The following is a 16,871-nucleotide window of genomic DNA, read 5'->3' as shown; positions in this document are numbered from 1 at the left end:
GATTATAACTGAAGTGGAGGCAAGGGATTTAAACTAAGGGCAATGGAGTGTAAAGTTCTCACAGATGCTCCACTCCGTATAAAGTTATGCTTGTTCGTAGTTCTGTAGTAATTATTATATAAAATTTTTGTGTATAACAGGTGTGTTTATGCATATTATGTGTGTGTGAATGCAGGCACATGCATGTATGGCATACATATCAAGGTCAAAGGACAACCTCAAAGCTATTCCTTGCCTTCAGCCTTATTTGAGACAGTCTCCTTGTTGTTTTCCCCTGTATGCAGGCCTATAGCTTCTCCTTTCTCTGCCCCCTACCTCACTGTAGCAGTGCTGGGATTACATCTCACTGTAGCAGTGCTGGGATTACATCTCACTGTAGCAGTGCTGGGATTACATCTCACTGTAGCAGTGCTGGGATTACATCTCACTGTAGGACTGCTGGGATTACATCTCACTGTAGGAGTGCCGGGATTACATCTCACTGTAGCAGTGCCGGGATTACATCTCACTGTAGCAGTGCTGGGATTACATCTCACTGTAGGAGTGCTGGGATTACGTCTCACTGTAGCAGTGCTGGGATTACATCTCACTGTAGCAGTGCTGGGATTACATCTCACTGTAGGAGTGCTGGGATTACATCTCACTGTAGCAGTGCTGAGATTATATCTCACTGTAGCAGTGCCGGGATTACATCTCACTGTAGCAATGCTGGGATTACATCTCACTGAAGGAGTGCTGGGATCCACCTCACTGTAGCAGTGCTGGGATTGCAGATACACACCACTGAATCTGGCTTTATGTGGGTTATGGAGACTCAAATTCCAATTCTCAAGCTTGCACCATATGCACTTACCCACTAAGCCATCTTCCCAGTCTTTGTGTAGATTAATTATGGATGGAGGGGAGGATAGAGAAGAAATACAGGCTTGGATGGACAGAAAATAATAATAATAATAATAATAATAATAATAATAATAATAATAATAATAATAAAGGAAAATCAAGAGGCATGTGGCCATTCCTGGTGATTCCATAGTTTCATTGTCATGGTCATGGTCCTGACCACTGTTAATGTTTATTGAGCATATGCCATGAACAAGGCCAGCTCTTTTACACCTTTAACCTTTGATAGGTTCTTTGATTATTTATAGTTCACAGTTCAGGAAACCATTATCTTTGCTAGTCATTTAGTATATGCTTAGTAAGTATGTGATAGACAATCAATGATTTAACTAATTATGACCATTAAAGTATTTTTAGTCTTTACCTAATCTGCAATCTGACCTAAGAGATTTTATATTAACAAAACTTAATGGTGGCACCAATTTTAAGGAAATGAAAAATCAGATATGGTCTAGGAATATCAATTGATGACTACTACAGCTAATAGTAATATAGTTGCCTAGGGAATTAGCTTTAAATAAGAATTCTACTTATAAATATGTAGAATAATAATTATAAATAAAATCTCTACTATGCTTGCTTCTTTGGCACACATGCCCTCGTGCCTGGGCACCCCTCCGAAGTCCTGCCCTGGATTGCAGAGCACTGAAGCTTTCTTACCCTCCTCCCCTCCTGCCTGGGGTCCTGGTCCACCTGTTGCTGGGGATGGGATTTTCTTCCTCAGTCTGTGTGCAGGTGCTAGGGCCCTCTAGTCCTCTCATATTTCTTAAGTGAATGCTTAAGCATTTAATGTATTATAATTAATAATATAATAAGTTATCTGTATTTCTTAAGTTAATGTTTAGGCATTTAATGTTGTCATTGGTATAGTAAGTGATATGTCTTCCACACCGTGCTTATGGTTTTGTTTTGATCTGAGCCTCTGGCTCTATCCTGGGTCACCCTGTTGAGTGAAGACCTTCACCTATACCTCCTGAGCCTGGCTGTCCCTGGCCCCGTGACCTCCTCTCTCTCAAACTCTGACTGTCCTGTGCATCAGCCCTCCTGTCCAGACCTTCAGCTCCTTTCTGGGCTCCAGTGCTCTGGGCCATAGCTGCTTTCCACACCTTACATCACCGTGCTCCTCCTGAGGGGTTCAGACCTGAGAGGCTCTGCAGGGAGGAAACACACAGGGAGGGGGAGACTCCAGCACACAGTGTGTGAAAGATAAAGCCATATATGACTCTCTAGTCTTTATTTAAAAAGATACACATAGCACAATGTTCAGAGGTATTTATGTAAAATACTAACAGCTCCAAGTGCTAGAATGATCAGTGAGCCTTTTTATTTGCTGATGCTTTGACATAATTTCCAAATTTTAATAATATACTGCTTTCCAAGTTATAATACAGTAGTAAAAGGGTTTTTTTTTTTTTTTACCAAATTAGGAATTATATCAATCATTAAAAGGAATCATCTAAAGGAAAAGCAAGTAGTGTTAACTTTCACACAGCTCACAGCCTTCCCTCCAGATTATAATTCTAGATTTTATTTCCTTCTCTCCCTTCCTCTCTTCTTCCTCTTTTTGTGCTCCACAAATGCAATGCGAGCTGATACCACTTGGCCCTACCCAGCACTTAGAGGGAGTGCTGGACAGAGAAATTGCAGACAGAGACAGGCATGGGAGCAGGGTACACCTGCAATCCTAGCTACATGGGAGGGTGACCAGGAAGATTACAAATTCAAGGAGACACAGAGAGCCCCTGCTGCAAACCAACTAACTAATGAAGGATGAATGAATGAATGAATGAATGGATGGATGGATGGATGGATGAGAGCTGGAGAACTCCATGTGTGCTTACTGTCTAAATTCGAACTTAGAGATATTTAGTGTGTAGCCAGATCAGTTCTTTCATGGCAAGATAGCAGAGCTTTGGGCTTAAAAAAATCACCAAAAAATACACTAGCCTAAATATGTCTTTATTTTTAATACTTTATTTTCTGCACTAGCCAAAAGTGAATGGTTTTTCCAGAAAAACTTGGTTCCTTTTTGTGTGCTAAATGGACACACACGTGTGATAAGAAGTCTAAAAATGATTTTATACAAATTTGTAGCCAAGGAAATGACGAGAACGATGCTTTGGTGTGCCACCTCAGTTTTCCCTCCACGAGGCTGACTTGCATCTCCTTCTTCTGTTGGCTTCTCTGGCTTACGTTTACAACCACTGCCTGTGGAGGTACACCTGTAGTCCCAGCATTTGTGAAGTAGAGAGAGGCAGGAAGATCAGGGGGTTAAGTCAAGCCTAGACTATATATTATTGGCTACATGAAACCCTGTCTCAAACAACAAAATATTTTTGTTAAAGTTTCTCCGTGAAAGCCATTTTTTCCTTCATCTCCACAATAGGCTCTTCTCCTTCTGCTGCTTGTACTTCCTTGTGGTCTTTATTTGATCCTAGCTTATGCCATCACAAGCATAAAGATGGCTCAGCAGTTAAGAGTGTGTCGTGCAGAGGACCTGGGTACCACTCCCAGGACCCACATCTAGTCGCTCTCAACAGCTTGTAACTCCAGCTTCAGGGGATCAGATGTCCTCTTCTGGCCCTATGGACCTGCACTAACGTACAAACTCAGACACACACAAAAACTGTAGTTAAAAATAAAATAAATCCTAAAAACAGACATTCATAGGGAGCTGATGTCATATAATATCACGTACTATGCCATTGTCATATTATCACACATCACATCATTATATTATATATCATGTCATATCATCATGTATCATATTATAGCATTATCATATATCATTTCATTTATATTGTTGTATCATATCACACCATCATATTGTAGCATATCATTCAATAATTTATAATATCTTCATTGTTTCATATCATATCATCATGTTTATTTTATCATCATATATAATTCAATCATATCATATCATGTCATATATTGTACTATTTCATACTGTCATATACTACTATCACATTATATTGTCATATATTGTATATTGTATCATCTCATATATCACCTCATCATATTATATCATATCATATCATATATCATCATGTCATATCATATCATCATGTATCATATGTCATTCTATCATATAATTTCATTTTGTATCATTGTATCACATCACACTATTGTATTGTAGTATATCATTCAATAATTATATAATCAGCTCTTCATATTGTATCACACCAATTATCATTTATTATACTATTATATATATCATTTAATTATAGGTATATCATCATGGCATTATATAACCATATCATTTCAAATTGTCATCATATTACATTATATCATATATCACATATTATACCATCATATATATCACCTCATCATATCATATATCACCATATCATATATCATCACCATCAATCAAATGCTCATGTCATACAGTATCATGTCACATCATATTATATACCATCATGTCATATTGTCATGTCATTATACCATGCCATCATATCATTCATTTACATCATGATATCTTCATGTTATCATATTATATGTATCATGTCATATCATCATATTATATATTATCAAAATATGCATATCATATAATTTCATATTACCATATCATCCTATACTATCACACCATCATCATATTACCATATCAAATCATGCCTTATAGTCATAGCATATCTTCATATCATATCATATATCCATACATTATATCATTTCATACTGTCATATCATAGCCCATCAAACCATCATTGTATACCATATCACATCATCATGTTATCATATCTTCCTAGTTTCTATTCATAGTTGTCATATATAAACATATCTTCATAAGATTTCTTTTCCTTCCTCCTTCTTAGCACTGTTTAAAATCTCTTCTCACTTCTTTACTGTTTTCCTCATTCAAAATGGAGACTGGAAACAGGGACTTTGATGTATTTGTCAGTAGGGACTGGAAATCTGTTTCTGATAAACAAGGTAATAAATGTATTTGTGACTTTCTCACTGTGACAGAACACTTGAGAAAAACAACTGAGGGCAGAAAGGGTGGAGTATGTCTTTGCCTGATATTTTAGGTGTTCAGTCCATTGTGGTAGGAACGGCACATGACAAGTGTGTCTCTAGCTGTGGCCATGGAACATGAGGCAGCTGGTCACATTACCCATAGCCAGGAAGCAGAGAGAGATGAATGCTCAGCTCACCTCCTTTTCATTCAGTTGGGGACCCCAAGCTGACAGGCTGTGCCACCTTGTTCAGGGTGGGTCTATCCTTGGTTAAACATCTCTGGAAACAGCCCCAAAGACACCCAAAAGTGTCTGCTAGTGTTTCTAAGTCCTGTTAACAATGAGATGTTAACCATCACAGTAGGTGTGTATTGACTTATGGTAGTCTGTGGACTACGGTGACATTACCTTGGTTAGTATCAAAAGGCAACATGACAATAAATGTGAGTTAAAGGTCAACTAGTGACATTACCTTGGCTAGTATCAAAAGGCAAATGACAACAAATTTGAGCTAAAGGTCAAATTAACCTGTGTGCGGGTCTAGGGTCAGGCATCTCTTGAACAGGATGACTATTTCTATGATTTGAGCAAAGGCTGGGGCTTCGCAGACAGAAAAGGACTGAGGAAGGCAGAGGGACACACCGCGGACCAGCTGTTCCAGCTGTTTCCAAGTTCTTTTCTGTACAACGGGAAACAGACGGGACACCCATAGTGTGTCATGGTTGGTTGCTGGGACTCTCCCATCGTTCTTGGAAACTGACCTGTTTCTGAGCCCAGTCAACACCCGCTCTGGATAGGTCAGGTCTCCTGAGACATCAGGCAGTCTACAAGAGTGGCCTCCTGTGAAGTTCAGCCCTGATTGTTTAATGCTTCCTCATGATCTGGAAGGTATTATTGTAGCTGAGGTAAATCCACTCTATTAAACATATTTCCTGCTCCCAGTGAATTTCTAGGGTGTTAGAGGTAGATAAAACATGTAAAGAAAGCAGAAACAAGTGTAAGGCTACACTTATCTGTTAGAAAACTCTAGAGCCTTCATGGCACTCAGAGCACATGGATAGTCTGTGATATTTGCAGCAATAAAGTGCAGGATGCAGAGAAATGAATAGCATCCCCATGGCTCAATATCCTTTGTGTGGTGCTAGCCCGACCTCACCCAACTTTTAAACATCTAATGTTTGCAGTCATCTCTAGTGTGAAGGAATAAAGTTAGTTAATGCCTGTGAGTGGACTTTCTGTGTTATGAAAACTGCTGTCCCATGGGTACTGGTGACCCACCAGCAATGCTAGAGAATGCCGTTCTCCTTAACATCGTGTTTGGATTCTGTCAGTCTTAATAAAAATATTGTTAGAGTTTGAATGTGTTTTTCTCTGCTATGCGTGAGGAAGAAAACTATTCCATATGATTGAGCCTTTGGTATTTCCTTTTCTGTGAATAGCCCCTTCCTGTGATTTGAGTTCAACTCTTACATATTAAGAAATGAGCTCTTTGACTATTTGCTAACCAGTTTTCTTCAATTTTCATTAGAATTTTTATTTTATTTTCTAGCAGAAGGAATTTATAATTCCTCTGGGGCTTTTTAGTTCATGGAAGTGTTTGCATGTGTTCCTGTGTGAGCAGGTGTGTGTAGGTCAAAGGGTAACTTGTCTTTTAAAGAGGTTCTCCATTGGTCTAGAACTTGCCAAGTAGGTTAGGCAGGGGTCCTCCTGTCTCTGTCTCCTTAGTGTTGGGGTTATGAGTGCACCCCGCCATGCTTGGCTTCTTCTGGCCGATGGAACTCAGGCACTCATGCTTGGAAAGCAATGAGCCTTGCTGCCTAAGCTATTATCCAAACCCACTTCTTTTTAGGTTTAATTTCATTTTTAGAACAGCTTCTGTCAGTCTGAGGTGCTGTTTGATTCTCAGAGAATTTTCATATTTTGATTTCTCTGCATCTTTTGGGTGTCACTGTTAAAAGCTGTGTGCTCTCTGGAGATGAGCATGGTGGGCCATGCCTTAACCTCTGCACTCAGGAGACTGAGGCCATAAAGATTGCGAGTTATTCCTGTCTCACAGAGAGGAAGATGGAGAAAGGGAAGAGATGGAAGAAGGGAGGGAGGGAGGGGGAGAGGGAGGGAGATGCTTTGAGATACCTAGAATACATTTACTTATAGCTTTCGTGGTGTGGACTCAACTTTATCTTTCCAGATGACTAGTCAGACCTCTGAGTCTCATTCTTGAGTGACCATAAGAAGAATAGCTTTGTTCAAGTAGACGATTAATGAGTCGTCCATGTAGTGGAGTTGAGTTCCACACAGGTAGTGTGATCTATGTATCCATACATTCAGTGTTCTCCCTATTTAAAAACTGCAGTGAAGTACTGGCAAGGGGTCCTGAGTTCAGTCTCTAAAGCCATATAAAGAGTCTTGACATTGTGACACATGCCTATTATCGCAGCACCGGGGAGGCAGAGACCTCTGGGTCCCTGGGGCTTACTGGCCAGCTAGCCTGGCCTACTTGCAGCTTTTCAGGCTAGTGAGAGACTGCCTACAAAAAGGAGGTGGAGTCTGAGGAAATGCAGACAAAGTTGTCTTCTGGCCTCTACACACACATGTGTGCACGTGCACGCACACACACACACACACACACACACACACACACACACACTTGTGTTTGGAGTTATCACAGGATTTGGGCGTGCTGGAGAAAATGTGCAACTCCTGCCCACATCTTCATCCCACAGCTCCAGCTGTTCTGGTTCTGATGGGCTGACAGCCAGCCACATTTTTCTAATTAATGCTCACTCTTTCTGCTTTCCTCTCCCCATCCTGTCAGTGTGTACATCTAAGCATTTTCTTCTGTGGCACCTATCACGGAGCTATATGTGTTTTCAGAGGGTCTGGTCTGGCAGATACCATCAGTGACTCCAGCTAATTAAAAACAGCCACATAACACACAATATTTAATGAATTATAATTAGAAATTGATTTTTATTACATCTTAAAGCCCCTGAAAAGACTTGTCATATCCATGAAATTTTTGGGATTTATAAGCCTAATTAGGAGGTTAGCCATGTAAAAATGCCTGTGAATGAAGGTCGCTCATTTTTGAGAAGTCATTTTCTCTAGGCAGAGGTCCCCCAAAGCAAAGTGCGTGGGCAGCAGCCCTCTCCTCTTCCACTCATTCGTTAGGGACTTGGATGTCTGTCCTCTGATGACATGTCCTTAACAAGGCAGTAGTTCTGACTTAGAGGCAAAAGAGGAAAACTTCTTTATAAGAACTTTAATATGGCCCTTACTACACGCTGCAGGTGTGAAGAACGGCTGGGCTTAGCAGGTTTATTAGCTGATTGTTACTGTTAACTGTGGGGATTTGCCCTGCTGTGTAGACACTACAGATCCTGGAATGTTTCTCACTTGATGGCATTTAACTCAGTCTCGATCATGGTTTTGACTGGACAATGTTGTTTTCATAGTTAATGCTCTTGTAAACAGGATAAAACAAATGCTTTTCCTAACCCCAGTGCTCCATTCCGACCCCCACTACGCATGCCTTTTAAACAACCTATGGAAATCTAGCTCAGCATTTTCTGTTTTGATTTCAAATTAATATCTGTATTATTTTGACAGAGCAGAGAATCTATTTCAGGGCATGTTTGTAGAGTTTGTTTATTTTTAATTTAATTTGTTGTTGTCTTGAGGTACTGGGAATTGAACCAAGAGCTTGTGCATGCTGGGCATGTGTCCTACCACTGAGATGTATTCCCAACCCTTACAATGTTTGTTCATTGTTGTGTGAACACGTAGCTTATTTTAACTCAAATGTGTTTTGCTCAATTGCAGGGTTAATCTTCTTTCACAGCTTCAAAGTTATAATTTAACCGTAGGATACAGTTTACATCTAGGCCCGGGAAAGTTGCATATGTTACCTGGAGTTCATATTGTACAGTTCATGTCAAGATAGAACAGTAGGTCAAAAGTAGGCATATAGATCGAGAACAGGAAAATGTTAACACTTTAGGGTGGAGTTTCTTCAGCTTTCTCTCCATGTGCCACCATAGAAGAATACGTGGATCAGCAACTCACAGGTGGCTCCTGGGTGGGTGCTTGTTGCTCTATAAGTGTGCACTCACTTACATGAGGCGCAGACTCATCATCAAACTAAATTCCCATGGACAGCATCAGAAAAATATTCCCGCAGTGTTTCCTTGTGTCATATCATTTTTTTTAAGTTTGTTATTGTTATTTTAAATCACATATATCTGTGTGTCTTGGGTGTGGGTTTGTGCACACGAGTGCAGACCACAGAGGCCAAAAGAGGGCAACATGGGCTTTGAGAATTGAACTCTGATCCTTTGGGAATGCGTACTCTTTAACCCTGTCTGCTGTAGTCTTAGCAACTATCCCTTGATGATGGGGCCACCTAGTGCATCTGACTCACGCAGAGTCCGTGAGTGCACGGTTTAAGCAGAGGTGACGACTGGTTGCAGTGTGTTGTGAGGAAAGTGAAGGTCTGTGAGGTTGGTTGGGCAGTAACCCTGAAGCAGCACCGTCCTGGGTTCAGTTGCTTGGATGTTCCAAGCCAGTGCTGCTCCTGTGGGAAACACGGAATGGAGGTCTCAGCAGAGTTGGGCCACGGAGGAGGATTAAGTGTCTATAAACCGTGTGTTCCTCGGCAGTGTGGAGGCTGCCTGTCCTTCAGGGTGCTGCGGTGCAGCATGGGCAAGGGATGTGGGAAGACACTGTGTGCTTCGAAGGGAAATTGGTCAGAGACAGTGGGAGTCTGTTTTAGGATCCGGGCAGCGGTGTGCTGGGTCAGGAGGGCTGCTCCCAGATGCCAGTGTTCCTAAGCCTTCAGCTGGAACTTGTATTTAAGTTGGTACCTGGCTCTGTGTTGGCAGCAGAAATTGCTTATTTCAAAGAAGTGTTTAATTGTACTTTCCTGGTGGAGAATTTCCATCGGCAGAACAGTTCCATCTAGTATTTTCCTCATTGTGTGAAAGAAAGTCTGATTCTGATCCTCTCTCTCTTTTCCCTGTTACCCTTCCCCATCTCCTCCCCCTTTCCTCACTGGCTTCTCTCTTCCTTTCCTCCTCTCCTCTCTCCTCTCACTTTTCTTCCCCTCTCCTCCTCCTCTGTCTCCCTCTCCTGCTCTCTCCCCTGTCTAGCTGGCCTCTCTTTGTCTCCCTATTTCTAGCTCCCTCTTCTCTCTCCCTCTCTCTTCTCTTTCCCTCCCCTCTCATCTTATTTCCTTTCATCTTTCATCTATCTCTTTTCCTCCTCTCTCTTCTCTTTCCTTCCCCTCCTCCTCTCCCCTCCCTTCTCTTTCCTCTCCTCACCCCTCCTCTCCTCCCCTCCCCCTCTTCTCCTCTCCTCTCCCCTCCCCTCTCTTTCCTCCCCTCCCTCTCCTGTGTTCTCCTCTCCCCTCCCCTCCATTCCCTCCCCTCCCCTCCTCTCCTCTCCTCTCCCCTCTCCTTTGTCTCCCTCCTCTTCCCTCCCCTCTCCTCTCCCCTCCCCTCCCCTCCCCTCTCCCCTCCCCTCCCCTGTCTCCCTTTCCTCCCCTCCCCCTCCCCTGTCTCCCTTTCCTCCCCTCCCCTCCCCTCCCCTCCCTTCCCCTCCCCTCTCCTCTCCTCTTTCCTCTGTCTGCCTCTCCTTCTCTCTCCCACTCTCCTTCCCATCTTTAGATTTGGAATACGTCTTCTGGCGCCTGTACTGACGCTGACAGGTTCCATGCATGTGTGTTTCTGGGTTGAGCAGCTCTAAGTACCGTCCTTTCACACGGTGTCGTAAGGAAACGCTGCCCTCCCTCCACGCTCCTTTTCCCTCTGCTGCTTGTCGGATGTATCACTGGCTTCCATGTCTGTGTTGGTGTTATTTATGTTCCGTTTTGGAATAGAATTAATTTTTCTCCAGTGGAACTTATGAATTGTGATGTGTAAATGTATAACTATTTGCAACAAAAATGAAGTCTGTAGAACCAGACTTTTTTGATGGAGGAGGCTCTCAGGGCTGTGCATGTCACAGGAATCATCTTTTGTTTCTTCCCAGCTCTGTTCTCCTGTTCAAGCTCAGGCTGAGTTGCCATAGTTTCTTCTATTCATTTGACATTTTCTTGGATACTTTTCTCTTTTTTGATGTAATTTGTGCACAGGAGTTTCAGAGAAAAGTTTCTCAGGCATCTATTCTGGAATGTTCTTATTGGGGAATCACATTTGAGTTTTAGTTGAATTGTATACAGGTGGTTGCTCTCAAAACGTTTTGTCCATTAACAGTCCATTCCATCCTTCCGGCATTCAGCTGCCAGTGCTCTTCACCACGGAGCCATCCCTCAGCCCTCGTTAGTTTCGTAATTCTTTATAACCAGTGTGCCATTTACTGCCTTCTGTAATGTCAGGTCTGTGTCTTTCTGGATTGGCCCTTCCTACTTCACAACCTCTCTATTTTAGTCTTTTATGCTTCATGTTCTAGACGATTCCTTGGCTTCCTTTTCCAGCTTACCTCTCTTGTTCCTATCCTTTTCTTTTTCAGTTAATCTTTGAAAGGTTTATTTTTACAATCATATTTTAATTTCCAAGATCTTTTTTTTAAATCTCTTTACAAGTTTTTAGGTGTGCTATCTCCTCAAATTTTCTAGGGACAATAAATAGAATTAAATATTGCTTGTTTTTCCCTGAATCATCTGTTTTCGCTGGAGTGTAGCTAGAGTTTTCCTGCCTGGCCCATAGTCAGGGCAAATCTCTGTCACCCGCCAGTCCCACAGCCGCTCAGACCCGACCAAGTAAACACAGAGACTTATATTGCTTACAAACTGTATGGCCGTGGCAGGCTTCTTGCTAACTGTTCTTACAGCTTAAATTAATCCATTTCCATTAATCTATGCCTTGCCACATGGCTCGTGGCTTACCGGCATCTTCACATGCTGGTTGTCATGGTGGCGGCTGGCAGTGTCTCTCTGACTCAGCCTTCCACTTCCCAGCTTTATTCTCCTCCTTGCCCTGCCTATACTTCCTGCCTAGCCAACGGCCAATCAGTGTTTTATTGATTAATCAGCAACACATTTGCCGTACATCCCACAGCACTTTCCCCCCCTTTTTCTTTTCAAAAGGAATGTTTTAACCTTAACAAAGTAAAATTACATATCATTTGGGAATTCGGGCGTAGCTTCTCTTACTACTTCCTGCTGGAAGGGGGCGCTGTATTTTATGGGGAAACAAAGAAAATTTTAGAATTATGGAATAGTCCATGAGGCTGTATCGTCTGAGCCAGATGCCTTCAAACCATTCTGGATGTTGGATCATCTGGGCCATGGTGTCATCAGAGACCTTTCAGGGGGTCTTGGCTGGTCAAACCTGATGTATCTTAATCTGGAACAAATCCATAGCCTTTGGCTTTCTGTGGAAACAAAAGAGACTCTTTTCCAAAGCAACATATCCTTATATCCAAATTTTGAAGTCAAGGTATCTTTAAAATATACATATTGGTTTAACTCAACAGCTTTTACAATCAAATGTTTTTCTGCAGTTAAAAGTCCCAAAGACAACACAATCCAGATTCTCTGTGTAATATTCATCTTTACGTGGCTTATTTTTTATATTAACTTTACTGTCTCTTTAAAGACTTTTTTTAAAACTATATTTGTTTCTATAACTGTATATATCACCTTTTTTTGTCTCTTTTAAGCCTATGTATATTTTACACACATTGTAAACTATTACATCTGAGTCTGTCTTATTGTGAATCTATTGCCTTAAACTGCAGCAGCTGTGGCTGCTGGTTCCACCAACCTCAGCTTCCCAACATGTCTACGTTTACCACCAGCTCTGGGAGCTATGCTTTTATCCAAGCAGCGTGTAGTCCAGAAACCTCTTTTTTTGTTTTGTATCTGCAAAGTCTAAATCCACCACACAGCTTAATGTGCCACTTGCAGAGGCCTCATTCCCGCTATACGGCAGGTCGAGCGCACACGACAGGAAGCCACAAGTAGCTCAAACCGGCAGCTGCCGCTCATTTGAGAGAGACAATTAGGAACTGTTTTTAGCTCCGTTTTAGAATCTTTGTTCTCAGTTTTTAGGTGGAAACTCTTGCCACCACGTTGGACGCCATTTGTAGCTTGAGTTTTCCTGCCTGGCCCACAGTCAGGACAAATCTCTGTCACCCGCCAGTCCCACAGCCACTCAGACCCAACCAAGCAAACACAGAGACTTATATTGCTTACAAACTGTATGGCCGTGGCAGGCTTCTTGCTAACTGTTCTTACAGCTTAAATTAATCCATTTCCATTAATCTATGCCTTGCCACATGGCTCGTGGCTTACCGGCATCTTCACATGCTGGTTGTCATGGTGGCGGCTGGCAGTGTCTCTCTGACTCAGCCTTCCACTTCCCAGCTTTATTCTCCTCCTTGTCCCGCCTACACTTCCTGCCTAGCCAATGGCCAATCAGCGTTTTATTTATTGACTAATCAGCAACACATTTGCCATACAGAACATCCCACAGCACTGGAGGTCATGTCTGACCTGGGGGGCTGGCAGTTTGGAAGGTCTATTCCTGTCCTATAATCCTTGCAGAAGAAAGAAAGATTGACCTGGAATTCTATGAGAAGGGCTCATCAAATGACGTGAGACTTTCCCTTTGTGTTCATGCATCCGTGCACGTGTGTGTGCATGTGTATGTGTGTGTGCATGTGCATGTGTGTGCATTTGTGAGACAGGCAGGGAACAGTGGTGAGTGTTAGGGGGATTTTCTTGGTGGCTGGACTCTCCATGTTTTTCCTGCTCTGCTGGACCTGCCCCCTTGTGTCCCTCCACATGGCCTTCGTCTGATGATCTTGGGAGTCATGTCAAGCTCTGACCTGCTTCTCTGCAGTCTTCACAGCTGCACTCTACACTTAGAGATCCTCCTCCTTGAGAGAAGCTTTTACATCTCTCTAACTTCTTCCTCTGGATGAAAACAGCTGCATCAGACTTCTGAGTTTTCTCGTCCGAGGGAGGAGGGTCTTCCTCTCCCGTGGTTCAGGTGGGTTCTTGAGCGGCTCAGGTGACCCCAGTGTATCCAAGGCCACTCACTGGGTAGACCTGCCCCAAGTCCAGTGTTCGTGGGCCAGTTTTCTCCAGTGCTCTGGTTACCTCTTCACTCTGGTAGAAATGCTGTAACACTCCACTTCCCTTAGGAAATTCTGATTGCTCAGAATCATCAAGACATGAGTCTGTTACGATGTGTATGTCAGTGGGTCTGAGGAAAAAAGATGGGCGCCATGTACCACCTTCCAAGGAAGGTTTGCTTGTACCCTTTAACTTTTTCACTATTTCTGCTGTCAGATGTTTGATCACATACAGTTTTGTGGGCACACACATACACATGTGAACACACACATACACATGTAAACACACACATACACATGTAAACACACACATACACATGTAAACACACACATACACATGTAATCACACACATACACATGTAATCACACACATATACACATACACATGTAAATACACACATACACATGTGAACACACACATACACATGTAAACACACACATACACATGTAAGCACACACATACACATGTAAGCACACACATACACATGTAAACACACACATACACATGTAATCACACATACACATACACATGTAAACACACACATACACATGTAAACACACACATACACCCACTAATTAAGTTAATAGCTCGGCAGGATTTGGCTATGTTTTCTGTCTGAGTTTTTTTTCCTTTGGCATCCAGGGAGGTAAAGATTTGCATGCTTGTGAGGGTGCTTTTCTGTGTCGATGTTGAAATGGAGTCCATCTCAAACATTAATCACCAGGAAATCAAATAGGATCTTGAAGGTTGTGAGCACACGTTACTAATTGGTCTGAAGAATTAAAAAACTTCCACAGCTTTTTAACCTGCAAGTACGAGAACCGATTGCATGGCAAAGTTCAAAGATTGAGGTTTTTCTTCTTTCATTCTTTCTTCATTTAAAAACATTCTCCCATGTTTTTAGTGTGTTTGACTAATGTTGAAAAAGCATTAATCGAGAGAGAGAAATGCTTCCCATCTTTTTCCATTTCAGCCAAAAATCGTGGGATTGCAATCCCTGTCGATTTGGACGGCCAAGTGAACACACTCTTCATGAAGAACCATTCAAGTACGGTGCAGAGAGCGGCCATGGGCTGGAGGCTCTCTGCTCGCTCTGGACCTCGCTTCAAGGAAGCTCTTGGAGGGCCAGCGTGGGATTACAGAAATATTATCGAGAAGTTACAGGTACAATGAGAACATAAAGTGACATTAATATTTTCTAGACTCTGTGTTCTTAAAATGTGTCATACAATATGGTTAGAAATATCAGATTCTTCCTGGAGGCAAAGTTTTCTTCTGTACCTTTCTGCCACCACCTAGTCTTTAGTAGTTTCTGGATAGATTGTCCTGACTTACTTTTTGATGAGTTATATAACAATGTGTTCTGATAGCTTCTTAGTGAGCAGTGGTCCTTGATCTCAAGGTAATTATAATGTCAATAATAAAATTAGTAAAAATAACTTACTATAAATGATATACATAATAAATTAAGTTTTGATATTATTGACTCAGTTCATCTTCCAGTGTTCACTTATATCCATGGGTCAAAATGAGCCAATCCCTCTCTTCACCAGGTCCTTGTATGGTCCTTTTGCAAGTCTTTGTCCTTGGTTTGGCCTGTACATTAAGGCCCAGTGAGCAAATGACACGTGGCTTTAATTTTCTGGGGCTGCCACAACAAAACACCATGGGCAGCATACTTTAAGCAACAGATGTATTCTTTTAGGATTCTGGAGGCAGAAATCCCAGATCTAGGTATCAGTGGCTCAGTGTCTTCTGAGACCTCCATCCCCGACTGTGGATGGCTGGCTTCTCATGTGCAGGGTCAGGACATCAGTGGAAAGTTAACTATGATGTCATAGAAGCCAAGGGAAGGTGGCCATGGGAAGTTGTGTCACCATGTGGAGCCGTAAGATGGGGGTGGAAAAGTGGTCACCCACGTGAGAGCAAGGTGATGCTCACGTCTCACACACTGTATCAATGGGGGCTGACATCTGAAATGAAGGGGCTCATGTGCGTCATGGGCTGTTCTTGGCACTTGCTTTAAACTTCTACAGCAAACCTAGCTGGCTTCTGGTATTATGAGGTCATGTGGGGCAATTTTGACTCACCAAGGGAAGGACAGCTTCTCCTCAAAACAGCCCAAGCATCATTTGTTCAATAGCAGAAATTAATAGGTAATATATCAAGCCAGTTTCACTAGATGTGGCCATTTCTGATAAGCATTCCCCTTTATATAATGCACATGCCCCCTTTATTGCATTTCCTTCCTTTTAACTGGTATCAAACTTCCCCAGGAGGCTGATTGGAGGCCTGAAAAATGTAGCATGTGAGGCCTCATAGGAACTATGGCTACCCATTTGCTAGCTCCGTGGGCAAGGTCTCTAAAGCTGAATGTGTCTATTGGCTTTTTCCTTAGGCCTGGGCTCCCAGGTCACACACGGCTGCCTCTGACTGTGGAATCACACTCCCAAAGCCACCTTAAGTGGTTTTGTTTCTGTCCAACCTATATGGTGGTCACCCAGGCTTCACGTATCTCCCTGGTCAGGGCTATGTGATGTCCTCCCCAGAGAAAATAGTGACCCTGGACAGCATAAGCCCTCAGCCTGATGCTGAGTGAGGGGGCTCATATCCCTGAGAATATTTTGTCCTGATTCAGAAATAGTACCAGGATTCTTTTTAGCAAGGAATGGGATGAAAGAGCCCATTGGAGATATAACCAATCAGGCCTATCAATGAATGTATTTGAAATACTATTGAATGTCCTCAAACCCTGCACGGTATGCTAATAGTGAGTGCTTCTATTGGAATAAATGCCTAGCTCAGGTGACCAGTGACACAGGAAATGTTGTTTAGATGTTGCCCAGGTATCCTCTAATCCACACCAAGTTGCTGTGTTTCATAGTCTGTGAAGAAGCTTCACTGCATCTCCCTCTTACACATGTGTCCTCAGA

The 16,871-nt window shown here is 42.4% G+C and overlaps 1 protein-coding gene across 1 annotated transcript in view; it reads left to right on the top strand.

Annotated features, from left to right (window-relative positions):
- The window catches only part of Itpr2 (inositol 1,4,5-trisphosphate receptor type 2), a 429,229-nt gene that overhangs the window by 212,734 nt on the left and 199,624 nt on the right, over positions 1 to 16,871 (top strand). Inside the window, exon 35 of the mRNA XM_059256359.1 lies at positions 14,912 to 15,102. Within this exon, the coding sequence (XP_059112342.1) occupies positions 14,912 to 15,102 (191 nt within the window). The remainder of the gene's footprint in view (positions 1 to 14,911; positions 15,103 to 16,871) is intronic.

This window comes from Peromyscus eremicus, chromosome 3 (genome assembly GCF_949786415.1).
Source record: "Peromyscus eremicus chromosome 3, PerEre_H2_v1, whole genome shotgun sequence".
Classification (NCBI taxonomy): Eukaryota; Metazoa; Chordata; class Mammalia; order Rodentia; family Cricetidae; genus Peromyscus; species Peromyscus eremicus.
Note: the sequence above shows the minus strand (reverse complement) of the source record. Positions and strands in the feature narration are given on the sequence as shown.